This window comes from Canis lupus, chromosome 21 (assembly GCF_048164855.1).
Source record: "Canis lupus baileyi chromosome 21, mCanLup2.hap1, whole genome shotgun sequence".
NCBI lineage: Eukaryota > Metazoa > Chordata > Mammalia > Carnivora > Canidae > Canis > Canis lupus.
In genome coordinates, this window is record NC_132858.1 from 10157143 (window position 1) to 10182699 (window position 25557).

At 65.3% G+C, this 25557-nt stretch overlaps 3 protein-coding genes across 12 annotated transcripts in view; all 3 read right to left on the reverse strand.

The window, feature by feature from the left end:
• LSP1 (lymphocyte specific protein 1) overlaps nt 1-2505 on the reverse strand; it is a 39238-nt gene extending 36733 nt beyond the window's left edge. For both annotated transcript variants that reach the window (XM_072790427.1, XM_072790426.1), the window contains exon 1: nt 2347-2505. In XM_072790427.1, the coding sequence (XP_072646528.1) occupies nt 2347-2414 (68 nt within the window). In that variant the 5' untranslated portion in view covers nt 2415-2505. The remainder of the gene's footprint in view (nt 1-2346) is intronic.
• An 8511-nt stretch (nt 2506-11016) lies between these two features.
• TNNI2 (troponin I2, fast skeletal type) lies at nt 11017-12203 on the reverse strand. Its single transcript, XM_072790441.1, has 5 exons — nt 12054-12203; nt 11832-11960; nt 11620-11709; nt 11340-11516; nt 11017-11211 (listed from the first exon to the last, which is right to left on the reverse strand). Exons 2-5 carry the CDS (start codon nt 11952-11954, stop codon nt 11116-11118), a joined length of 486 nt encoding a protein of 161 aa, XP_072646542.1. The 5' UTR covers nt 11955-11960; nt 12054-12203; the 3' UTR covers nt 11017-11115.
• A 138-nt stretch (nt 12204-12341) lies between these two features.
• On the reverse strand, nt 12342-24518 carry SYT8 (synaptotagmin 8). Of its 9 annotated transcripts, XM_072790434.1 has the most exons (10): nt 20418-20564; nt 20094-20163; nt 17333-17442; nt 17050-17228; nt 16519-16608; nt 16226-16393; nt 15970-16137; nt 15564-15669; nt 15335-15468; nt 14911-15228 (listed from the first exon to the last, which is right to left on the reverse strand). In XM_072790434.1, the coding sequence occupies exons 1-10, from the start codon at nt 20476-20478 to the stop codon at nt 14995-14997; spliced, it is 1320 nt and encodes a 439-aa protein (XP_072646535.1). In that variant the 5' UTR covers nt 20479-20564; the 3' UTR covers nt 14911-14994. The 9 variants fall into 9 exon arrangements, with proteins under 9 accessions (XP_072646534.1, XP_072646535.1, XP_072646536.1 ...); XM_072790433.1 differs by lacking the exons at nt 14911-15228; nt 20094-20163 and adding an exon at nt 12342-12815 and having other exon boundaries at nt 20418-20933; XM_072790435.1 differs by lacking the exons at nt 20094-20163; nt 20418-20564 and adding an exon at nt 24354-24518 and having other exon boundaries at nt 17333-17438.
• Nucleotides 24519-25557: the final 1039 nt, after the last annotated feature.

The window sequence follows — 25557 nt, forward strand, 5'->3', positions numbered from 1 at the left end:
CCACCTGGGAGGCCCCACGGAACCACCCTGAAGCCCAGTGGCCCTGCTCTGCTCTGGGGTACCCCACGGCCCGGCAGCCAGAGCGAGGAGAGAGCACTGGGACCCAGACCACAGGTGGATGGAGTAGGGGCCCACACCCCACCCAGGGCGGGTTTTGGGGGGGTGCCCCATCCTGGGACAGTCCTAGAGGGAGATTCCATCCTGGGTCATCTGAGGGAGGTGGCCCCATCCTGGGACAGCCTGAGGGAAGTGGCCCCATCCTGGGTCATCTGGAGGAGGTGGCCCCATCCTGGGAGAGTCTGAGGGGGGTGGCCCCCCACTGGGTCATCTGAGGGGGCAGCTTGCTGCCCAGTTGTAGGGATGTGGCCTGACCTGGCCAGGTGGGAGGGGCGATGTCCTGGTGCAGGCAGTGTGGGGTGCTCTGGGGGCAGATCTCGTCTGAGTGCTCCAGCCCCATAGACCCTGCCCAGCCTTGGCCTTCCCAGGGGCTGCTGGGTGGGGGCTTTCCAGGCCACGAGTCCCCCCCGGGCACTGGGACTTCTCACCACCATGGACAGGAAAATCCCCGGTTCCTTAGTCACCTTGTGAAATGAGAACCTGCCTCACCCTGGGTCTCGGTTTCATTCTGACACCACACTGCGGGGATGACGTTTGCGGGGTCCCAGGTTCTAGGGCCTGGGGGCAGCCGGCCCTTGTCCAGCAGGGCTCCTGACCGAGCCAGCACAGGTGCAGCCCCGCCTCCCGCCTGCCCAGGCCTCGGCCAGGTCCGCGCTGTCCTGCTTCTCCTCTGCCTGCAGGACAGCTGGGAGCGGGGGGGCCAAGGATGGGGCCAAGGAGGGAGGCGGGGTGCCGGAGCCAGACTGCCCAAGCCGTGCCCTTCTATGGGCATGCGGTGGCTGGAAGAGCACGGGGACGGGGCTGACGTGAGGAGCCATTTCTGAGTGGGGCACAGCTGTTTGTCGGTCGCCCCTGGGCAGGACACAGTGAGCTCCACGGCCCCACCCACCCCAACGACGGGTCCCCCACGAGGGGCCCCCACAGCCCCAGCCTGGCACTTGCACCCTGACCCCCGCTGCTCTTTCCAGAAGCTGCTCGGCCTCCCGCCTCCCCCTAGCGCTTGGTCCCCGAAGCCCCCGAGCCAGGGCGCCGTGGGGGTCAGCGCAAGGAGAAGGTGACCATCCGCCCCCCGATGCACGCGCACACACACACACGCGCACGCGCGCGCACACACACACACACACACACACACATCTTTTCCCTCATTATGAATAAAGACATTGTCACAGGATCAAGTACCTGGCCACCAGCCTCCAACAGAGGAGCCAGGGTTAGAATCCACTTAGCAAGTCAGCCCTGAGGCTGTGGGGAGCCCCCCACCGCACCCGGCTGCAGAGGCCTGGTCCTGGTGGCCCCCCCAGGCCTGCCCAGCAGCTGCTCTGGGGCAGGTGACAGCGGTCCCCGCAGGGCCCTCATCTCCATGCTTGTGGCTCTGGCCCGGGGCGCCTACTCCTTCCCTTCCGCTTGCCTGGGCAGCATCCCCAACTACGGTCCTCCAGGCCTGGGGGCCTCCACCCCCACCTGCCCCCCCCATCTGAACATGGCTCTGCCCCATCGGAGCCCCACCTGTCCCCAAGACGCTGCCTCTCATCTCTGCTGGCATCTGCGCCCTGGAGCCGTCAGACCCCCACGCCTGGCTCAGCGGGGATGCCACCCGCCCGCCCGCCAGCAGCCCTCCTCGGTGCCTGCACAGGCTGGCACCCAGCGGCGGCTCCGCGGGCCCTCTGCCCGGCTCTGGCTGCGGCGGCCCAGGTGGGCCTTCCTGCCAGGGCACAGCCTCAGCCCATGGCCCCCTCGCGTCCCATCTCCAACCTCCGAACAGGCACCAGCCAGCATCCTCAGCCTCCTCCATCACCGAGGTAGGGGTGGGGAGGAGGCAGCTTGGGGGAGGGAGCCCGCCTGTCCTCAAGCACAAACTTTGAAGGTCTTGGGGAGAAGCATCCCCCGTTGGGCAGTCCTCCTGGCCCCGGGCCCCTCCCTACCATCCCCCCCCACCTCCTGCCCTCAAAGCTCTGGCCTGCTTGTCCAAGGCCCCATCCCAGTCCCTGCGTCAGGTGTCCAGGTGTCCCAGGGACTGGTGGGCGAAGCTGGCCTGTCCCACCCAAGCGCAGCTGCAGAGGCATCCACTCCCCGCACGGTGAGATGGGGGCCCAGGAAGGCCCCTGCGGCCCCTGTGCCACCCGGAGTCCCCCCATGGCTCCATCCACCGCCAGGTTAAGCGCTCCTGACCCCTGCCCCCCGGCCCCCATGTAAATGCAGCAACTTCTGTGCACCCGAACAGACCCTTACCCGGCATCGTTCTCTGCCAACAGCTTTTCCTGCTCCTCGGAGCTGGGGTGGCTCGGAGCCTCGGCCATTGGGCTGGCGTCGGGCCGATTCGCACCGTGCGTGCGCCCTGTGGCTCTGGGTGCTTCCTCAGGCGGCTGGCCCCAGAGCCCCCACCCCCAGCCGGGTTTCACTTCCCCCTTCCGGCTGCAGGTTGAGGTTTGAAGCACACTGGGGCTGAGGTTGGGTGTTGTTTTTTAATTTGTTGATGCAAGAGCAGAGAAAAAACCAACCATCAGGAAGTGTTAAGCAAGTTGCAGGGGCAGGGGTGACAGAGAGGGGCCCTGAGAAGGCAGCGATGGGTGCAGGGGCTGGGACAGTGTCCGATGCCTGTCGGGGAGCGCCCAGGCCTTCATGGATCCCCCCATAGTCCTGGCCTGGTAGCTTCTTTGTGTAAGGCTGGCTCCCCATGAGCACTGGCCAGTTCTGGTCCCAAGCCTCTGCCTTAAGCATCTTGGCCTCCCTGTATGGACTGTCCTGGGTGCTTGCAGAGCAGAGTGTAGATGCACTGACCGCAGGCCCCCCTGGCTGGTCTGAGCTCTTCAGGGACAGACAGCTGGGGACCTGCGGGAAATGGACCCGCCCCCCGCCACGCTGCACACCCCACACCTTCTCTTTGCATTTCCTTTACTTTCCTGAGCTGCTGGGCTCCTCGCACTCTGCTGCCCTTCCCCTGACCCCTTCACCCCCAGATTCGGGGAGCTTGTGGCCCACCACACCGGGCAGTGTCACCAGGCACTGGAGGCAGGGGAATCAGGAGCTCCCCAGGGAGGCCGTTTCCACCTGCCACTGTCCTCAGCTGTTGGGGGTCCCAGACCAGGGGCTCAGAAGTCAGTGAGGGGTGGTGGGCGGTGGTGAGGGCCAGAACCCAGAACCAGCCGTGGAGGCATTGCACACTTCTCTGGCAAGCCGAGCTGACCTGGGGCCCCCAGAAAGGAAGGGGGGAGCACCGGGCCATCCAGCCACACCCTGGTCAGCCAAGGGCCTGAAAAATTCAGCTGGAAGGGACTTGCAGAGTTCTGCGGGCAAAGGGAGGCAGAACCAGGACAGGGCCCCAGAGGGTGCATCCATCAGGTGGGGCCTGCCTGGGGGGCAAGCTGATGGGTGGCTGCGAGCCCCCTCACACCCCACTCCAGGAGGCCTTCCTACTCACCCCAGGGACTACAGGGCAGGGCTTGAGACCCAGACCAGGCCCAGGGCCGCACAGGTAAACCCACAGGGCCCCCAGGGACCTCTCAGCCTGAGGCCTCTCCTGTCCCCTCTGGTGTTTCCAGGGGTCACTCGCTTTCCAACCTGGATGAAGATGTGGTAGCTGGATGTCCATCTGCATGGGGGCTGGGCCTCAACATCCTGGCCAACATCCCCAGGGACACAGGCTGTGCCAGGAGTCCCCCACTATCGAGGTCCCTTCCTGTGGCCTGCAGTGAGGTTGGCCCCACACCCCAGCTGGGGAATGTAGGGGCCTTGCTAGGTGGGTGAGGGCAGGTGGAGGCGGGCACCCCAACATGTGGCTTCCCGACCCTGCCATTTGCTGCCTGAAAGCTGGACCAGCGCCTAGACTCATGGAGCCTGGGATGAAAGGAAGATGTGGGGCCTCTGGGCCAAAACTTATGAAGAATCTCACAAGGGAAACAGGTGCTTGAAAGCAGGTGCAGGCTCTTCCAGGTCCACGAGTCCGGCTCTGCCTTGATTGGCCTCTGAGGCCTGGCCTCACCTGCCCACCCGCCTGTTTAATCTCCTCTCAGACCCTTGGCACGTGTGACCACCCCCCAGCCCTGGGAGCGTGCCGCCCTCCTCCCTGCCTACCCCCACCCCACAGACCCAGGGAAGCCCAACCCCCCCTGCTGGGGCCAAATGCCTAGGGGGACCCCCTGGCCCCCAGGACCTCAGAATAGGCCCCGACTTGGGAAGGAGGTCCTTGCAGGTGAAGTCATGAGGGGGGCCTCACCCGATGTGGCGGTGTCCTTATGGAGATTTGAGTCAGACTCCCTCACAGGGAGAGGCAAGGTGAGCAGGTGAGCACGGAGGTGAAGGCAGGGGTGCGGCTACAAGCCAGGGAGCCCCTCCAAGAAACCAGGAAGTCACCAGTAGTGGGGGATAGACCGGAACAGACTCTACCTCAGTGCTTCAGAAGGGACCCACCTGCCTGCACCTGGAGCTGGGGCTTCCAGCCTTGGGGACTGGGGTCGGGGACAATCCATTTCTGCTCTGGCCTTGGGACTCCAGATAGCCACCCAGCCCCTGCCTCCCCACCACCTGCTGGGGGCAAAGGGCAGGAGGCAGCTCCCTTCTCCAGGAGTGCCAGGTGGGGCCTGGGGGTGCACAGGGTGCCGCAGCGGCTCAGACACTGCCGCTTCCTCCCCAGGGTCACCCAGCCTTCCCCCTGCACCCCACAAATGGCAGAGGGCATAGAAGTCAGCACAGGTGGACAGTCATCTGGCCCACAGTCTGAGCTCCAGCTCTGGCCCTGAGACCTGCTCTGCAGCTCCCCCAGAATCCTGGGTCACCCTGCTGCCCTTGGCCCTCTTCCTGGTATCACCCACTGGGCCTCCCATGCCTCCCTTTACAGGCAGCACCTCACCTGGCCCTCATCTCCACTTGGCCCGGACCAGTGGGCACAAACAAGGGCCAGGGCATCCCGGGGACCCAGCGTCCATCCAGACTGGCAGGACTGCCCGTGCCCTCCGAGGAGATGGTCTGCCCAAGACACAGATCCTCCATCGTTTGTCTCCTTGACATTGTTCAGAACCACAAGAGGGTGGTGTAGAGAGGATGGAGATCTTGTCCCATCCGTCCTCATGCCTCCCAATCTGGTGCAGTGTCCAGTGACACAAGTGACCCAGGGCATGATCAAGTGAAGCCACAAGCCGATCCAAGGCTGGAGCAAGCTCTGTGGGCGGCAGGGTGGGTGCCAGGCAGGCATCTCGCACCACAGGTGCTGAGCCAGGGAGCACGGGGCCCTGAGAGCCAGGCCAGGAGGGGGGTCTGTGCAGGGCGGGCAGCACAGAAGGACCTGGGGGCTTCAGTGACTCCATGCTGTTGGTGAGACGCCAAGGCCACTGTCTAGGGGCAGCTGGGTCCATGGGCAAGGTGGCCTGGAAGGCCCAGGGGCAATGGGTCCCTGAGGGAAGGAGGGTCAGGACCACACGCTCCAGTGACACTGGGTGACAAGACACGAGGGAGGGCATAGGAGGGTGGACAGAGGAGCGAGGAGAGGTCAAGAATGGGGAAGGGGTCAACACGCAGAACAGGTCAGGCCAGAAATGGACAACTGATCGGTCGGAATCGGCATCCCAGCAGAGCACAGGGGTGAGACAAGGCCCTTGAGGCCTGAGCTCAAGCCACTGTGGGTGAAGGAGTGTCACCACGTGCCAACGTCCAGGGCCAGATGGCAGGTGGCAGAGGTCAAACCATGGGCCTTTGGAAAGGCTGGGCAGCGGGATTGGGGATGATTGGGGCAACTGGCACTGCAGGTGGGCACGCGGGGCAGTGGGAAGGGTGCTTTGAGGGTTCAGGAAAGAACACTGAGCGGGTAAATAAATATGACCATGTGGAGAGGAGAGTGTCGTGGGCTCTCCTACATGTTCAGGCCTGGGGGCACAGCCAGCCGCACAGGAGCTGAGGGCTTCGCAGGTGATTGAGGTCACACGGGCTCACCAGGGTGGCCCTGATCCAGGGTGCCCGGGATCCCTACAGAAGAGTGATCAGGATACAGACACGCATAGAGCCAACCCTGTGAGGACCCAAGGAGAGCACAACAGTCCATACACACACAGAGAGGCCCCAGGAGGACCCCATCTGCCTGCACCTGGACCTCGGGCCTTGGACTCCAGGACAGGGACAGTGAGCATCTGTGGCCACGGGCATCTGTTACTTGGGGAAGGGGGACCTCAGGGGCTCCACCTTCACTTTAGTCCAACCCTGGGGCCATTGTGGGTGGGGAGGAGGCCCTGCAGCTGTTCCAGGACCCCACAGTCCCTGCTGGCAGGGGAGGGGCGGGGAGGGCCGGGGAGACTGGGAGAGATCCTGCGAGGTCCAGGGGCCAGGCTGGGCACACACGCCAACAGGAGCTCAGGGGCAGAGCCTCACTGGCCCCCGAGACTTGTGTCCAGGAGGGAAAGGGCAGCATGTTGTAGGCTCCTGCCTGCCATCTCCAGGATACGGGGCAAGGGATACAGGGCAAGGCAGCGAGAAGTCAGGGTGCCCAGGATACCCTGGGGGTCCGGGTGGTTGGTCAACCAGCTCAGGCATGAAGCAGGGAAAGTCTGGGTGGGACACGATTCGGGACATGGATGCCCCGGGCTGGAGGCACTGCAGGAAGGCCAAGCGAAGGTGTCCAGGGCCAGCGGTGTGAACGCGCTGGGCTCGCACAGGCAGGGGTCGTGGGGGGACGGGATGTCTTTCCCCTACTCCAGCATCCTGCAGACGAATCACCAGGGGCTTCCACAGACATGAGGCAGGTTTGTTGTGGGGCTGCCTGGGGTGACTCTGTCCCCTTCCCTCCATCACAGCGAGCTGGGTCCTGGAGTCCTGGTGTGAGGAGCACGAAGAGGCTACAGGTGCAGCCTGGGGATGGATGGAGACGGGGACTCTGAAAGGGAGCTGGGGGCAGACAGGTTGGGGATTGGGGACGCCAAGCCATGTCCCTCCTCACCCAGCCTCGGTGAGGCGGGTGTCTCCTTCTCCCATCTGACAGCTGGGGACCAGGTCAGGGAAGGTGAGATCCCAGAGCTGGGGCCCCTGGGGCCAGGTGAGGGCGGGAGCGTCACCACTCAGCATACGTGCCCCTGGGCTGTGGCCACTGTGGGAAGGGGTGACAGGCACTGAGTTCTGACTTGGCAAAGGCAGGCCCAGGTCACTGGGGTGAGAGGATCCTGGAGGGACCTGGCAGGTGGGGTTAGGGGTCAGCAGGGAGGGTGGGCTGGCATGTGTCTGCACCTGCAGTTGCCTGAAATCCCCTCCCAAGTGAGGGGCGGGTGCAGGGCCGGGGGCTCCTCCCCAAGGCTGGCCTTGAGGGATTCAGAGGTGGAGGGTCCCAGGTGACCGCAGGTGGGCACGGTGGGCAAAGCTGTCTGGAGGGTCTTCCTGTGGGCAAGGCCCCTTCTCGGGACAAAGGCTCTGCATCCAGGAAGGACGTTGGCGAGGAGATGGGGAGAGGCTGGCGGCCAGTGTGGCTGAGGGGGGCCCCACCACTCATGGCAGCAGGAAGCCAGGGGAGCAGAGGTACATGGCTTGGGCAGTGGACACCCAGACTCTTGTCCCGTCCCCTCTGGTAATGGATGCCCAGGCCCAGACGTGCCAGGCCCTGGGGGCCAAGGGCTCACAGAAGCCTTCTTGGAGGAGGTGACATCAAGGAGACCTGAGGGTGGGGTGGGGGCAGCCGAGGGACAGCCCAGGGATGCTTCCAGGCCGGGTGCTGAGGCAGCTGGTGTCTGTGAGCCTGGAGACGAGCCACGGGTCCCTCCCCACCTGGCCGCTGTGGGGCGGATGCTCCCTTCTCCAGTTGTATAGTGGGGGAAACTGAGCCCAGCAGCCTGTCAGGAGGAGTCGGGGGGGCGGGGAGTCCCCACTGGGGGCAAAGGCAGATCTGGGCCCAGACAGAGCGTGGGCTCAGGGACCACAGAGAGGAGGTCGCAGGGGCGCGGCGGGCTGGGGAGAGGGTCGGGCTGCGGAGGCGAGGCGGACGCTCGCTCACTCACAGAGGAACTCTGGCCCCAGGGCCCCACTCGGGCTTCCCCTTGGCCTGCGGGGCTGGAGATGAAGGGGGCCGGGAAGCCCCACTGAGTCGTGTCCCCTCCTGGGAAGCCCCTGAGCCGGGCCAGTCCCAGTCCTTCCAGCTCCACGGGGGCACCGCCACTGTCCATCCCCGTGTCCCGGGGTAGCCCCCTCACCCCCGCTGCCATACCCCTGTCCCTGCGGGCCGGCCCTGTGGTCCCTGCCTCCGCGCATGGGCCACGCCCACGTCTCCACATCCCATGTCATCTGTTCTCATGGTTGCTCAAGAATTTCATTGTGTGGAAGGTCAAAGAGAAGTTTCACATTGTAGAAAGGGTTTCAAACTTACAGAAAAGTTTTGAGAATAAGAACAGTACAAAGGAGACCCACACCCTCACCTACCGACTCACCCGCCTGGCTCCTGGGCACCCGAGGACCGCGTGCCTGGCCGGCTTCCTGGAGGCGGTGCGGGGTGTCCTGCCCGCCGGCGGCGCAATCTGTTTGGCACAAAACTCCGCTTCTGTCACACCTTCCGCTCTGCATCCTTCTCACCTGCTCCTCAGATATCATTGCTGAGCTCAGGCCCTCCCCCACAAAGCCCTCTGTGCGGGACGGTGTCAGAGACCAAGGCCTGGGCGCTCCTCAGGGCCAGCAGACGCAGAAGGGGCTGTGGGCCCGAACCACCCCACACAGGTGCGCACACACCCACCTGGCCCACCCATGCCCTTCAGCACTATGATTCCAGGGCCACCTGTCGTGGTCCCCCACCCCCACCCCACCTCACTGGTCACAGTCCAGCCAAGGTCCCCCCAGGGTTTCCTGGGGCTGCGTCTCCACCCTGCATCACCCACAGGGTGAGCCAGGTCTCCTGACCTTTGCCGCCCTCCTCCTCCCTTTGGGGGGTCCTTCCTGGGCAGCCCACCTCCAGCAACAGCGTGGTCCTCCCACCCACCTGCCCATCGTCCTGGTCCTCATCATCAGGGCATCAGTACCTGCACCCAGAACCCCATCTGCAACCCGGACCCTGGCACCCCACAAACCCACAGCCGAGAGCCAACCCCACTACCAGGCCCCGGCTCTGAGCCCCCCTCTCTGGAGAACAGCCTGGGCCTGGGCCTGGGCATCCCATCTGCCCCATCCATCCACCAAGTGAGGGAACTCGGCCTCTTAGATGTCTCCCCATCCACCACTACCCTCCCTCCCTCCCAGGAGGTGGCCCTGGTTCCTACGCCCCCTCCCACCTCCAGCCTCACTTCGCACTGCCTGTTCCCCACCCCACAGGGATCTTTCTAGAACGCAGAGCCCTCACTGAGAGCCAGGTGCTGGGCCACGTGCTCGCTCGGCAGAAATCCCCGCCACTCATGGCAGCAGGAAGCCCCGTTGCCCGAGGCTGTGCATCTGCAGGCCCTTCTGCCTGGGGCACCAGGGCGGCCGTGCTGATGCTCGGTGGTCTGGTCCCCCATCGCCTCACTAGCTCAATCCCGTCTTCATTAGAGAGTAACAGACACCCACAGATCCCCTTCCCACCCAAACCCACATGGACCACCTGGCCCTGCTCAGACACCCACCCTGGCGGGGGGGGGGGGTCTCTACCTGGAATTTTAGGTTTGACGTTTCCTTGACTTTAAAAAAAAATCATTTCTCCATGCAATGAGTCTTCCCAAACACAGTGAGCTGAGTCTCGTGGGATCCAGGGCCCCAGGGTCCCTGCCTCCCTCTCCCGGTGAGCGCGGCCCCTGGACGGCTGCCCAGGTCACTTTGTCAGGTCCCTGATGGGGCACCGCCTCTATCACTCTATCCAGCCACAAAAACCTGTTCCTTAAATTCCCACCGTTGGCCCCGCACCAGATGCACCCCAGCCCGGAACATCCCTGGGTTCTCTCCACCCCACCTCTGGGAGCGGGGGCCCAGGGATGGACTAGGCTGGACCCCAAGCTTCAGGGTCTCCGAGGAGACCCTTCCTCCTCCTGAAAGGATGGACCCAGGTCCCAGAGCTGCAGGGGGCCTGGGAGCAGAGGGGCAAGGTCGCAGGGCAGGCTGATGTGGTCCTCGAGGCGACTGACGGCCTGGAGCAACTACCCTTCCCATGTCCGGCCACTGGCATGTCCCTGGGCGAGGGTTAGGGCAGGCAGCCTGGCCTCCCCGAGCGCCCCTCCAAAGATGGGAGGAACCCTGGCAGGTCACCGTGTCATTCCCGTGGCCTTGCTGCAGCAATCCTCATCAGGGCCTGTCAGGGACATCGTCCCTTGACGTGTGAGGCAGACCAAGGCCTTGGGGAGGAGTGGAAGCCAATGCAAGCCCCCCACCCATGGGCCTGCTGGGGGGGTCATGTTGGCCTGTCACCTATTGACAGGAGGGAGTGTGGACCCCACCTATTGCCAGGAGGGAACGTGGACCCCAGTTCAGAGCGTGTCATTGCTCCGTGGTCACAAGCCACCCTGGGAGAGCTGCCTGACCTGGGACTGCACCCCCCGTGGGAGGAATGGGAGCTGCCCACAGTGCATGGCGGGGTCATGCCTGCCCTGGCCCCTGGCCTGGAATCATGTCGGATGGACAGGGTCTCTGGGCCTGGAAGACCCCCTTAGGATGACCGTGCAATGGACAGATGATCTCCTCTCGAGAACTCTCACTTCGATGGGACGCAGGCCATCTGCCTCCAGGCCCGCTAGGTTGGGTGTGGTCAGGGCAAGCATTGGGGGACACCCGGGGAGCTGACCACTCGGCTCAGACCATACTGCATGGCCCCAGGTGCAGGCTGGTGGATTCCAGTCCTGCGAGTGCCCCGCCCCCAGCATGGCCTGCAGGCCCGGCGGCCTCCCCGCTGCCCTTACCCCGGGCTGTCCCCAGCACGCTGCTGTTTGCTGGGTGCCTGGAGGCCATCTGTGGGCTGTGAGGCTGGGCAGGACCAGACCAGACCAGTCACGGGGATTGGAATCCTTTATTAACCACTGAGACGAGCCCTGTCCTCCCTCCCTCTGCGGGGGGAGGGCCACACCGGGCAAGAGGGTGGCAAGTGGCCTAGGACTCAGTCTCAAACATCTTCTTCCTGCCCTCCATGCCAGACTTCTCCTCGATGTTCTTCCGCCAGTCACCCACGTCACGCAGGTCCCGCTCCTGGGGACAGGTGCAATGGGGCTTAGGAAGGCACTGCAGGCCGCCCTTGGCCTCAGTTTCCCCCTCCCGGGGCCCAGAGCCCAGCCGTGGTGGGGGTCTGCTCAGTGGGCTGGGGAGGCGCCGCGTACCTTCTCGGTGTCCTCCTTCTTGACCTGCTTCAGGTTGGCCCTCAGGTCCATGCACACCTTGTGCTTGGAGCCCAGCAGCGCCTTGAGCATCGCGTCGGCAGACATGCGCACCCTCCTCAACGGGGGCCTCTTGAACTTGCCTCTCAGGTCGAACAGCTTCTGGTTCATGTCCTCCAGCTGCGGGGCAGAGGTTAGGGCTGGGTGGGTGGCAGTGGCTGCAGGGCCCCCTGCTGGTCCGGGGAGCCCCTCACCCGTCCACGCCCACCCCATGCCTGCTTACCTCCTTGGTGCTCTTCTGAACCCTCACTTCCATGTCATACTTCTCCTCCTCGGCTGCGTCGATCTTGGCGTGCAGCTGTTTGCAGAGCTCCTGGGGTGGGGGCAGCAGGTGGGGTGGGGCAGCTGTCCACCTGACCTCCACCTACCCTACCGGCCCTCTTGACCAAAGGGGAAACTGAGGCAGTAGGCCAGAGCACCGCTCGGGGAGGGTACCTGCACTTCGGACATGGAGCCGGGCAGGTGCAGAGGCGGGCAGTGCTCAGACAGGTAGTTCTGCTTCTCAGACTCACGGCGACTCTCTTCTTTCTCCAGCTCCTGGGCGGCAATCTGGAGCATGACACTCTAGAGGGGCAGGGAGCGGGGGCAGGCGGTGAGGGACTGTGGTGGCCCAGTCCCACTGGCACCCTGGGATGGCCCTCTCCAGGGAGCACCTACCTTCAGGTGCTGTCTCCGGGCCGTGATGGCCCTGTTGCGTTTCTGCAGGGGAGGGGGCAGGAAGCAGAGTCAGGGCTAGTTGGGGTCCCTGGCACCCCCACATCCCTCCACGCTTGCTCCACCAGGCCTGTGGACCCTGCCTGGATGCAACTGAACCGGGGGGGGGGTCCCAAGGCCCTGCTGGGGGACCGGGCCCAGGACACCTGTGACCAGGTGGCGGGTGAGGCTTAAAGGCTCAGGGAGGTAAAAGGAAAAGGGGCGGTACCTCAGGGGCAGGGGGAGGGGCAGGGGATCCCTGCAGGGCCCAGGAGGTGGGGGGCAGCCTCGGAAAGAAGAAGCGATTCTGGTGACCAGGCCCCAGCCCCACATCCCCTGCCCTGTGAGACGTGGGTAGCCACTTCCTGTTTCATTGAGTCTGGGTGGCTGGGTGGGGCACTCTCACGGGGGAGGGCTGGGCAGCTGCCCCTGTGCTCTAACCTATGACCTATCCCAAGTCAGGCAGGTCCCATCCCCTCTGTGTTTCATGCCTCCCCCCCCAGCAGGTACTCACCTCCTCACTGTCCCGGGGAGGCAGGGGGGTTAAGGGGAGAAAAGAGACAGGTTAGGGACATAGATGGGACAGTATGATGGGGGAGTGGAGGGTGGTCAGAGCCAGCCGGGGAACTGTAGAGACCCCCGCCTGGTGGGGAGGGTGGGGACAGCAGGGGGCCCCCAGCTTTGGGCTGCACTTACTCCCCCATCCTGAAGTCCTGGGCTTAGAGCCTGTGGGAGAGAAAAGGCATGGGTGTGAGGGCCATGGCCCATCCTGCCCTGGACGCTGGTTATCCAGGTGGGGGCCACCCTGACCCCAGCCCTCTGCCTGTTGCCCTGCCCCCAGCTCTGACCTCCTTGGAGGCACCGTCTTGGGATTCCCAGGGTAAGAAGAGGAGAAAGTGTTCCTAAAATGTCCCAGGCGGGGCCCGGGTTGTTGCAGCTGTCCCGGGGGGGCGGGACGGGCCAGCACAGGTGGCCACGAGAGCCTTCCCACTATTTTTAGCTCTGCTCCTTCGGCTTTGGGCCCAAGTGCATGCAAGAAAGTGCTCCCCGCTTTGGCCTGGGGTCCCTCGACCCATCAGATCTCCTCCCTGTGTCCCACCCAGAAGGGAGGGCTGGTGATCTGGAGGCTGTCCACGACCCCTGGCCACCCCCCACCCCAGCCACCTCCCAATGCATCGCCATCTGGCTCCAGGCTCCATGGAAGCCACCCCCCCTGAGAGGGCTGCTAGAGGCGGCCCCCAACCCCCAGGACCCCACCCTGGGTCGTCCTGGGAGCTAGCTCAAGGAGTGCCTGTCCTCGGCCTGGGCTGGCCGGGCTGGCCTCACCTAGTGTCTGGGCAGCAGGGCCGGGAGCGAGGTCAGGCCGGCAGCGGCAAGTTGGGCTGGTGGGCCCAGGGGGAGGGGTATAAATGGCCTCCCCAGGCTGGGCCCCTGCTCAGAAAGGGCATGGAGCCCTCCTCAGACCAATGGGGGCACAGGGGCCTCCCCACCTGCCCAGGCCGCCCGGCCCGGCCCAGCCGCGTGCTGTCGTCCCGTCCAAGAAGTCTTGGTGGGGGGGGGTGCTGAGGCTGGGCTGCTCTATTTAGAGCTCAGTGACATGTTCGAGAAGCCTCCCTTGTTCTTGCAAGGAGCCCAGGGTCAGCTGTACATGGCCTTGCTGGGCCACTGCAGGGCAAAAGCTCGAGGTCGACTGAGAGGTCACTCAGGTCCTGAGCCCGGGGCCACTCCTCAGTTTTCCCTCTGCTTCCCCGGGGGGGGGGGGGGGGGGGGGGGCGGGGTGTGTGTGTGTGTGTGTGTGTGTGTGTGTGCCCGCGCGCTGGGAGCAGCCCCCGCAGCTCACTGCTGCCTCTTAGCCAGGCCAGGTGCCCCAGGCATGAGCCTGCCACGTCCTGTCCTTTCTCCAAGCCGGCCCCAGCTCCGGGGCAAGGCCTGAACCCCCCAAACATGGCCCGTGGCGGTGGCCAGGGCCTCCGAGTGGGGGCTGCCCTCCCCCGGCTGAGATCCGGTCCTCCTGGGAGCGGGAGGGAGGGTGCCTGGACGTGCAACCGGCCGGAACACCCTGCCCTGGGGTGGTTCCTGGCTCACTCGGAACCCGTCCTTCAACCCGGGGATGGTGGCACCACCCGCCTGGGAACCTCTCCCTGACCCGAGGGGCCTGGGGCCTGCCTGGCTGCCCGGGCAGGCCCGGCGCTGCTGCCCTTCTCACCCTGGCCCGGGCCTGCGCCCCCCGCCCGGGGCCCCCACCCAGCAGAGACATCCGGACAACCATGACTTGGCATCCTCTGAGCTGGGGGTGCGTGGCCCCAGCCCTGCCGGCCTCACGGGCCGTGGGGAGGGTCAGGGGGAGCTAAAGCCGTCCAGATGTGTGGGGATTAGAGCTGCATTCCTGGCCAGGGCTGAGCCCCCAAGGCCCGAGGTGACTTCTGAAGACATCTACTGCCCCCTGCCGTCCGCAAGAGGAGGCCTCACAGCAGCCGGCAGCCGCTGGAAGGTTTGGGGCCCTGTGGGGGCTGCAGCGGCCCCTTGGGTTGGGGTCCTTTCCCTGTACTGTCACCACCCCCAGGATACCTCCTGATTTCCCCCTGGGTCCCCGCGGGGCCGGCTGCAGCCTGCCACCCAGCACGCCGTCCCTGACCCTGCAGCCCCACTGACAAAGAGGGCTCACCACCTCTTCACACCCTCCGGTTGGTGGGGCTTGAGGGGACTCCTTCACTCCACCAAGGGGTCAGAGGATCTGTGGCTGAGGCTGGAGAGAGTCCTCCCCCCCGCAGCAATGATGACCCTCCTGCGTGTCCCTAAGGGCTCCGGAAACACAGGCAGCCACAGCAAGAGCAGGCATTTATTACAGCGGAGTGGTCCCCCGGGGCAGCCTGGACAGTACCCACACTTCAGCCCAGGGGTGCGTTCAGGAGCCGGGCAGGGGCAGGCGTAGGCGGGGTTTCAGGGCCAGGGCTCGGTCCACCTCCCCAGGGAGCTGCAGGTGGTGCCACTGGGCAACAGGCCGCCGGGCATGGGCCAGCATGTCTGCCCAGTGCTGCAGGGGCTGCCCGGAGGCCCGGGCGCCGAGCAGGACCTTGCCCACACACTCAGCCCGAAACTGTGGGCCCCGGGCCCAGACAGCCAGCACCAGATCCACGCTCTAGGCGGGGGCAGGACAGGGGGCATGCAGGAAGAGAGAGATAGCTGTCAGTTTGGCCCCAAGGGGGGGGGGGTGTCCTACACACCCCTTCCTCCAGGCAGCCCACCTGGATCTGGCTAAAGGGCACCAGGAAGGAGAAAGCTTCGTTGAAGTAAGGGGAGGCTGTGCCCTTCCTAGACGATGTCCTTCTCTTCTTCCACTTTCTCTGGTTCAGCATGAGCTGGACCTTCACGTAGGGGTCTGGGCAGGTGAAAGGGATCAGAGGTGTCCCCGGTGTGAGGGCCGAGCTCAGGGCCCCCTCTTCATGCGGGTGTGGGGGCAGGTATGGCTCTCACCTGCCAGGCCTGGGCTCAGGCCTCGGGCCTCCAGCACGACCACGGTCAGCCGGCCTGAGCTGGGCATGTACTGGAGCAAGAAGCACAGCTCCCCCCACGCCTCAGGCTGCAGGCGGTAGGAGGTTCTCAGGGCGAGGGGGGACAGTGCTCAGAGTGCCGGCGGTGAAAAGGGGTGCAGGCAGTGATAGGGATGCTCAGGGTGCAGGTGATGAGGAGGGGCTCAGGCTGTGGGAGGTGAGGGGGGCCAGGGTACAGGAGGGGAGGGGACTTGGGGTACAGACAGTAGTGGGGGGCTCTGGGTGCAGGAGGTGAGGGGCACTTGCAGTGCAGGAGGTAAGGGGGGCTCAGTCTCCCCTGAGACACACAGGCCAGGGCCAGGCCAGAGCCGGGCAGTCAGTGGCCTCACCTCCACAGTGCCCGGTGGGCCCAGCTGGTACCAGTGCTCCAGAACGTGGTGCAGGTCCACGGTGCCCAGTGGCAGGCTGAGCTCGCCCAGCGGCTCGTGGGCAGAAAACCGCTTAAAGCTCAGCACCTGCACCTGCAGGGTGGTCTGGGACAGCTCTTCCTGTGGCACCTGCGGGCAGGCTGTGAGCTGGACACCCTGTCCCCTCCACGGACCCTGGCCCAGGCTTCCCCACCGGCCCTCCCAGCCCCAGACGCACGTGGAAGCAGCAGGTCTCCTGGAACATGGGGCAGAGCGTGTCACGGTGCACCTTCGTCTCGTGCCTGTGTCCTGCCTGGGTGGAGAGGCTGACGCGAGCGTACGGATCCGCCGTGCTGCCAGGGCCCCAGGCCCTCAGGTCTGTGGCCTGCTTGAGGCCCACTCTGACCTGGGAGCCAGAAGTGGCTCAGCCCGGGGCCCTCCCCGGTCAGCCCCGCATCCAGTGCCTGCCCGGCACCCAACACCCCTCCGGACACCAGCAGACCCTCTGGGCCAGTCAAGGGGGCCCCACACCTCCTGGCTTCCGAAGTCATACTCCAGGGAGAGCTGCAGGCGCCCCCAGTGCTGGGGGCCCCCCTCCAAACTGTCCACATCCGGCTGCACCTGGAGTGTCGGTAGGGAAACATGCCCCATGCTGATGGGAGGCGCGGGCAGCAGTGCCACGTCCCCAGCTGGGCCACACAGAGACTCACATTCCCAGCTCAGGGCCTCCAGGATCTCCCCAGATCCATCTCTTGCACCACTGCCTTTCTCAAGAGCCTCCTGCAGCTTCCCATGGCCCGTGGACTGACCCCTGGGGCTGGCACTCAGGGCCTCCGAGCCTTGGTCCCACTTGCCTCCCTCTTACCTTTGCCCACCACTTCCCGACCAGGAGGTCCCTCCCTGCCTCTGCTCCTGGGCAGACCAGACCATGGCTGGGGGCTGAGCTCGCCCCCCCGACCGTCCTGGGCCAACCTGAGCCCCCGAGGCCGGTTCCTGAGCCGCCCTCTGGGACTGCCGAGCCCGGAGCTCGGCACTGGGGAGCGCCGGTGCCCAACTCCTCACCAGGTGGGCGCTGGTGGTTGTGCCTTGGGGACTGCTCAGGCCCACGGCCTCTCTGTCCCTGGGCTTCTTCCTGTGACCATGGTGACGCCGGCGGCAGCAGCAACAAATGACACAAAGGAGGCAGGAAACCGTGAGGACACCAGCAGCCACAGCGACAGCAATGAGTGCCCAGCGGGGCCCTGGCGGTGGGCGTAGAGATGGAGCTGAGATGCCTCTGTGGGCAGCAGTTGCCCCCACTGGGCCCGCCATCCCCACACCCCTCCCAGGGGGTCCCACAACTCACAGGGGAGCCCAGAGATGAGGTCCGGAATGAGCCCAGGTACAGCCGAGGTGCCCTCCGGGGCCGGGGTGCTGCGGGCACCTGGGGAGCGCCCCATCTCGCCTCCCTGCTGGCTGGGAACAGACAGACAAGGTGGCCAGCTCCCCTCTGGGGATGGCCCCTCGGTCCCCGGCCCACTGCCCCATCTGCCCAGCGACAGCGGGCCCGGGGTCTGCCCGGGCAGGGAGGCAGTGCGGGGTGGCCAGGGGCAAAGGCTCTGAGCGGAGCCAAGGGGAGGGAGGCGCTGGGCTCTGGCCAAAGTCCCGGCTTGGCTGCCACAGGCCCAGCCTCCTGGCCACCTCCCCAGCCCCCAGCCCCCAGCCCCAGCCAAGCAGGCCAGGCCTTCTCATTAGGGAGCCTCCTCTTCCAGGAAGCCCCCTCCTTCCGGGCCTCTCTCCCCCAGGCCCTGGGCCCTGCCTGGGGGCTGTCACCAGGGTCCCGACTCGTCCCGGGCCCTGACCTCAGGCCCGCCATGGTTTGTCGGTCACACGGGTGGAGTCACACAGGTGGAGCCTGTTCACACACGGCAGCCCCTGGCCCGGGAATGACAGGGGAGCGTGGAGATGGGGGTTCTAAGGGGCCAGGGGCTCTGCTGGGGTCATAGGGGCACGTAGGGGGAAGAGTGGGGGTGGGCTGCTGGGGAGAGCTTGTCCAAGCAAGCCTGGGCTGAAGATGCTTCCCCGGCACGGGCGCCGCGCCAGCAGCGCCTGGGGAGCAGGGTGAGGTGGGGGCAGGTGGGGACAGGGTGAAGCTGGGAGAGGCCAGAACATTCCTTGCAAACTGACTCAGCAGCCTGCTGCCCAGACCTGCCCACCTGCCGACCTGCCACCCTTCTTGCTGGTGGGAAGGAAGGCGGGCCTGGTGCAGCCTACCTGCCTGGGGCCCGGGGCGGGAGCACACCTGGCCAGGCTGGCTGCTCCCACCCACAGCAGGGACTTGGGATTCTGAGCAGGGGGCTGGATGCCACAGTGGGGGTGTGCTGGGACCCCAGAACCACGGGAACAGGACCCCCCCATCCCCAAGGCTCAGCTCCTCCTGGCCTCCCCTCCTCTGGGGAGCACGGAGAGCCAAGGTCACAGTTCCTCCTACTGGGGGCTCCTCCTCTTCATCCACAAGAGCCTGCTACCCCTCAACTCCCTCCAGGAATAATGGGGTATTGGGTCTGCACCCCACATGGGGAGAGAAAGGCTGGGCCAACGGCAGTTCGTTGGAGGAGCTTTAGCTCAGAGAATGCCCAGGAGTCCTGCTCCCAGGCCCGGCTCTATCACCCCTCGGAGGGCTGTGTGCACATCCTCCCCGTGGGGTCTTTGGCCCAAAGGTGACAGCCAGGAGAGGAGCAGGAGGCCAGGGAGCCACAGCCCCAGGAAGAGATGTCAAGGCCCCGCATGCAGGAGGAAAGCGCCCTCAGAGACAAGGCCCAGGCCTGGTGTAATGCCCACCGTCGCTGTCTTGAAATTCGAACCATTTTAAACAAAAGACTGCACGTCTTCTGCGCGGGCTCTGCAAACGATGGAGCCCATGCCGCTTGGGTTTCCTTTGGGTGAGCCCCTGCCCGGTGCAGGTGTTCAGGGACACCCACAGGCCGCCGCCTCTATGCCCCCGTCCTCAGAAGGACACTCAGGTCTGCTCAGCATCCTGTGGCGGCAGGTGGAGGGCCCCGGGGGGCAGCGGGTGGCCGGGGGGCGGTGGGGGGGAGGCTCGTGGGAGTCCTGCAGGGTCCCTGCAGCAGGACGCTGGAGGCCAGATTCAGAGCCCCCAGCTCCCACGTGGAAGTTACAAGCAACCTTGACTTTCTGAAACGTCAGAGCCCGTGTGTATTCTGGAATTAAAATAGCTTCACTGGAGACTTTTACAGTTGAGAATTCCAGGTACGACGTCAGCACAGAATCTGTGTGTGTGCGTGCATGCGTGTGCATACCTGTCCATACTGTGGATGGGCACGCGTATGTGCACAGGCGAGGGTGCCTGTGCCTGTGTGTGCCTCTCCCCTGCCCCTGGGTGGCAGCCTGGGCAGGCACTGACTCACGGAGATTTGGTGCTGCAGGCCTGCCGGGATTCCTGGGCCATCCCAGTGAAGGGGGACCCAGGACATGCCTGAGAGCAGGCCCCGAGGGCCCCAGGATGCTGAGAGTGCTGCCCACAAGCGCCGCGGGAACCCAAAGCCTGGGGACGAGGCACAGGGTCCCTCAGGACCGCCAGGTCCCCATGGTGGTGAAGGTTCAGGCAGACACGCTGCCACCAGGTGGCGCCCATGGCTCCGCTGGGCCCAGGCCGCAGGTGGCTCCCCGGATCGCTCCAGGAATGGGGAACCAGCAGGCAGATAGCCCCGGGGCGGCTCTCGGGGGCCCTGTGCCCACTGCCCGGTCTCCTGCAGCAGTGGCTGAGCGGCTCTCCCGGTCTGCGGCTGCCTGGGGCGGCGGGGTGTGGGGGTGGGGGCAGGAACCATCCTGCCCACAGCTTCCCGGGGCCACCTCAGCTCCAATTTCTGTGGCCCCGCGGGGACATCCCTCTAGCACCAAGGATCTTTGTCCCAGGAAAGAGAGCCGGCGTCCCTCATCAGGGGACTCCCTGCCCCAGACACCTGCCGCAGGGCGCTCCCTCCTGCCACTGTGCAGATGCAGCCATGTGGCTCCTGCGGGGCAGCGCGGCCTCCCGGCCACCTCCCTGCACCGACCCCACTGATCTTGCTGTAACGGTCCCTCCCTCCCATCCCCATCCTACTCACCCTTCAAGGCCTCCGTGAGCCCACCTCCTCCAGGAAGCCCTCCAGGTCACTCCTTGCCCTCCAACGCAACCTACCGGGTGGTTTGTGCTAGACTCCCCCCACCCCGGCCTCTCCCACTCAGGAACCCCGGTTCTCCCAGGCTGAGGGGCTCCATGTCAGCTAGGGGCCTGGCACCCTTGAAAGCCAAGCCAACCGCTCCCTTTCATCTTCTAACTAGACTCGATTGTACTATGGGAGTGAGTTTCTGTGGGTCCTTCTCCCGGAGAAGAGCAGAGCTCCCCCAGGGGTTGGGGTGGGAGCCCCCCAGGTGTAGCACACTCTCACCTGCCACCTGCACTTCCTGCAGCCAGCCGGGCCTCCAGGCCTTTCTGTCTACCCCGGGCATGCGAGGGCTGCACTCGGAGCGGCGGCCAGGCCTCCAGTGAATGAGAGAGTCTTGAATGGGGGGCGGGGGTGAGAGGCAGGGCTTCGGGGAGCCCCACCTCAGCGCCAGAGCTGCTGGCCCTCAGAAACCAGGGAAGTCCCGTGGGAGGAGTGTCCCTTCTGAGACCCGGACACAGGCGTCCAGGCTCCGGGACCTCCAGGGGCACCTCCAGGGACCCTGGGGTCCCTTGGGTCATCCCAGAGGCCTCACGAGAGGGTGTTATGGCCTATTTGGGCTGGACACTGGGAGGGGTGGCGGGAGGAAGTTCAGGCTGGACTTGGGTTGAAAAGGTTCTACACCCCAAGGGGCGTGCACTGAGTCACCAGGACTGGGTTTGGAGGAGCATAGCTTTCCAGTGCTGCTGGAACCAAGCACACGGACGGGACGTGGCCGGACGGGACGTGGGCTGTGTGTGCTGGGCAGGGCTGGCCGGGCGGTGCGTCACCAGGCGACTATCTGAGCCTGCCTGGCTCCGCCAGTGCCCAGGCTTCTGGAGGTCACTCCATCCCTGCCTCTGCCTCTGGCCGGCTGGCCCCATCCCCAGAGGTCTCGGTTCCTGTTGGGCCAGCAGGCCTGGAGACCTTGCCCACCTCCCCCTGCGCCTCTTGCTTTGGAGGACCCAGCCGGGCCTGTGATCTCAGCCTCTGCTCCACTCTGGCCGGTTCGTCGGGTCTGGTCACTCCAGCTCAGCTCCCTCCCTGGGCCCAGCCCAGGGTGGCCCTCCCTGGCCAGGGTGTCTCTCTGAACCCATTCCTGCTGCGGCCAGACACGGAGCTGGTTAATGCTTAACAGGACAGCGGGTGACACCGGGCCGCCAGCCGGGCTAGTTGAGCAGGACTTCCGGGAGGGGACACAGCAGGTGGGAAGCAGGCGTGCCTGGCCCCGTGTGGCTCTGGGGACACGTCCCCTTGTATGGGGCTCGGCTCTTTCTCCGAGTCCTACCCAGGGACAAGGATTTGGGAGAAGCGGCCAACATCTTGGGGACCAGGAGCCGGGCGTTGGGGGGCAGGCGGGCACCCGTGCTTTGGGGGGCAGAGGCAGCGCGGGCCACACGTGCTGTGGGGCCGTGGTGTGCACTGAGCCCATGTGCCCCGCGCGGCTCTCCCCAGCCCCACTGTACCGTCTTTGTGCCTTTCCCAGGATACGGGCGCCTCCATGGCGAGACGGGCGTCTGAGGTTCCAGGGCAGGAAGGGGAAAACCAAACAGAACTGGCAGCCCCCGGCCAGCCCCGCGGCCCCCGAGACGGCGGCTTGGCAGCCAGCAGCCACACGGAGGCCCTGGCGGGGCTCCTGGACGGGGGTGCTTCCTTTGAGGTTGCCTGGGGAATGTTTGAGGTTGGAACTCATGGCAAACGCTGGCTCGGGGTAGCCGGGAGCTGCTGGCACAGAACCGTGAGACGTGCCAGGACAGCACGTGTGCACCCTGCCCGCGCTGACCCCGGCGGCTGTACCCCCACTCTGCCCAGCCCTGGGGTGCTCCACTTGCCACGGCCCTGTGCGGCGTGGGGTCCCCCGCGGCTCTCAGCCTGCGTGTGCCCTGGTGCTCTGGGTCAGGCTCTCCATGCCCTCTTCCTCCGGGGAGCCGGGACCCCATCATCTGAGTCTCCGGGAGCCTGTGCCCCACTCGGCCCCACGTCCCTGAACACCCGCTCTGAGGTGCGAGTTCCTAGAGCTTCCTCACTCCCTCTGGGGGTCCCTGTGCCTTCTGTAAGCCTGGGTTCCTGGGGGACACGAACCCCGCTCTGCAGAGTATCTGGGAGTTGACTCCCTGCTCGCCAGGAAATTGACGGGACGCCTCCCTCGTCGTCCGACCACATGGGCAGAGCATGGAATCCATCTACCAAAGCCCCGTGTCGAACACTGGGATCCTCTGCGACCCAGGCATCAGTGCCCTCCGGGGACCACTGGCACCCCTCCCCACAGACTGCCTCTCCCACGGGTTCCAGGACTGTGGTGGCCAGGGCCGGCTCCCCCACGGCTTCAGCTAGGCCCCCTTCACTGGCTCACTGGGGGGCACCCTTCATGAGAGCAAATCCCTGGGGACACAACCGACCACCTTGGCTTCTGGCTGCCTCCTCCCCTCCTACCCAAGGTCTGGGCACGGGGACTCTCCGTTCTGCGGTCACCCGTACCCACCCGTGCGCCCCTTGGGTGCCTGAATCCCCTGCTGACGCATCTCCCGTAGGCCCGAGTGCCGGGCAGGCCTGGTGGCCTCGTTGCTGTGGTTTGGACGCCTTCTGCTCCTTCCACCCCTGCCTCTGCATATCACCCTTGTCTCTGGCTATGTGCGCTATTCATCCGTGTGCTGGGCCGTCTGCCTGCCCTGCTGCCCGAGTGTCTGGGACGCCCCCTCCTAGGCCTCCCAGGAGCTGCACCTCCACTCAACACGCCTGGGGTCCTGAACCCCCTTAGCCTACCTATGGAGTCCCCTACCCCATTGCACAGTGTGTATGGGTTCTGAAGCCCACCAGTCTGAAAGCCTGGGTCCCATACCCCATTAGCTACAGTATAGGGGTCCTGTACCCCATTAGCCTGAGTGGGTCCTGAAGCCCTTCAGTTGGAGCCTCTGGGTTCCCATGTCCTCCCCCCGACCTCCGCAGGCTGAAGAGCTGAGCTGCCCACACCCCAAGCTTTAGTGTCCATGGTCTGGTTGCCTGTCATCTCGTGGACTCTGTTTTGAGGCTCTGGGGTCTGTACCCTGTTCCCTGGACATCGGGGTGACTTCTGTGCCATCCAGCCCTCTCAGCCTGTCCGAGCTGGATGGTGTACCCCATCAGTCTGGGAAAATATGGGCCGGGAACCCCACTAGTCCTGCATCTGGGTGCCTCTGGACCCCAGCCACATAACACCCGGCTTGTGAGCGTGGGGTTCTGGGAGGTGGTGGTCTCCTGCTCTCCTGTCTGAGGGCCTGGCTGCCCAGGCTGGGTCACCTTGGCAGCTGGGTAGGCTGGCATCCCACCACCTGAGCTCCGTGTGGCTCTGGGTAACCGCACATCTCAGCAGCCTGCTCTCCCGAATGGACAGGAACTGGGTACCTACTGCTCTAAATTTTGAGATTCCACTACCTGCCTCTGAATAGGGGTCTGGGCCTCCATTCCCAGGTCCTCCCAATCTGGCTGCATCACTTGCCTGAAGGCTCGGGCCCCGGGACCCATTGTTCTGAGGCTCTGAGTGTCCGGGCAGCCCTACCCTGCTCCTCCCAGCTCCTCAGTGACAGGACTTCAACCGTCACCCAGACAGAGCTCTGACCCCCATTTCCAGGGCCTCCGGGCCGGCCTCCCCCAGTCACTGAGCATTCCCAGGGTGCCAGCTCCTAAGCTCTCTTCTCCAGCTGCCTGAACCCCAAAGTCACCAGAGTCCCAGGCTGCCTAGCGCCCACCCACCCACCTGCCTCTCACATAGGCCCACTCTCAGGGTCCCAGGCCCTGTGTGTGGACACCTGCTGCCCATGCATGGGTGTCTGGCACATGGGAGCCCATTCAGGCTCGTGCTGGCATCTCGGTGTCGAGCTCCTGTGCAGCTCTAGGCAGGCGACTCTGCTGTCAGAACATTTGGGAGGCTCTGTCCGAAGCCTTCACACGTCCTGGGACATCTGAGGGACACGACCTCCCACCCCGTGGAAGGGTCTGGGTCCTGGCACCCCTGATCATGCACAGTGGATGCCCAGCACCCTGTGTATGTGAGAACTGGAGACTTGCCCTTTGACTGTGGTGTGTGAGCTCTGCAGCTTGCACCCCCTCCTGAGTCACACTCATGACTCTGGATTTTGGGGTGCCCTGTTCCCCTCTCACCAAGGCTTTCAGCAGCATGTACCCTCCGCGGCCTACACCCCATACCTCACGTAGGCCCGTGTTCCCGGGTCCTGGGCCCCACCAGCCAGTTCCAAGTTCTACTGCGTCTTTGGACGCCCGGGGCCCATTCATGGGTGTCCGGCCTGTGTGAGCCCATTCATCTTGTCCCAGCGCCTCTGTGCCCTATTCATGCGTGGCTCTGGGCAGGCTGCACCCCGTCCGCCCACGTCTCAAAGACAGTCTGTGCTTTGTCGCCCCAGTTCCAGGAACAGCTGCCGCGCAGCCAGCAGGCACATTCCGGGGTTTGGCCGAGGGCCAATGCAAACCCTGGTAATGCTGGCACCGGCAGCAAGCGGGGGCAGGGGCGAGGAATGACCGTAGGGAGGGGAGAGCGGGGACCCTCGGTTTGGGAGCCCTCGATCAAAGCCTTCCGTACATGGTGCATGTCCTGGACAGGCTGCCAGCAGGAGTGGCCGTGCGCACGTTCCAGACCCCTCTGCCGAGCCCGCCGTTTCCTGCCGGGAAGGGTGGGGGCGACCTGGCTGCAAGACATGTCCACCTCAGCTCGGGGCAGGGTTGGGGGTCCCGGGCCAGGGGTGGGGGCCGAGGCTGCTTGCAGGGGTTGCCATCTCTGGAGGCAGCAGACCCCGACCCCGGTCGGCTGCCTCCCTATTTGGGAGCTGTGGGGCCCATGGGGAGACGGGCCCTTTTCTCCGGTGCCCCCCCCTTCCACCGTCGGGCTCCCTGCAGCTGACCTAGCACTATCTCCGTTGTCTCCCTGCTTGTGTCAGGAGTAGGAAAGGAGTGTGCCCGTGATCTCTTCTTGCCGAGGGGGTTCCTGGGTGTCAGACAGTTGTCCCAGCTTCCCAGGGGTCCCTGTGCGAGCCAGGACCCAGAGACGCCCCCTGGTTGGGTCTGCGAGGGGAGCACAGATCTATGTTTTCTGGGTGTGAGAAGAGTCGGTCCAGGCTTTCTGATTCGGGTTCCCTGGGTCGGGGTAGGACTGGTTTGTATCCTCTGGGCATCTCTGGGTGTGCTCCTCCTGGGGATGCCTCTCTTAGCACTTAACACCGGGTTGGAGTGTCCTGGCTCTTCCACACTGTCCTCCCCTCCGTCCCTCACTCCCTGTGGGCCCTGGTCCTGCCCCTACCCACTCCAGCCCAGCTCAGGCATGGCCGCTGGCCCGGTCCCCACCACCACTGCCACCCCCCAGCCTTCCCCGGAGATGTGGCAGGCCCACCTGGGTTTC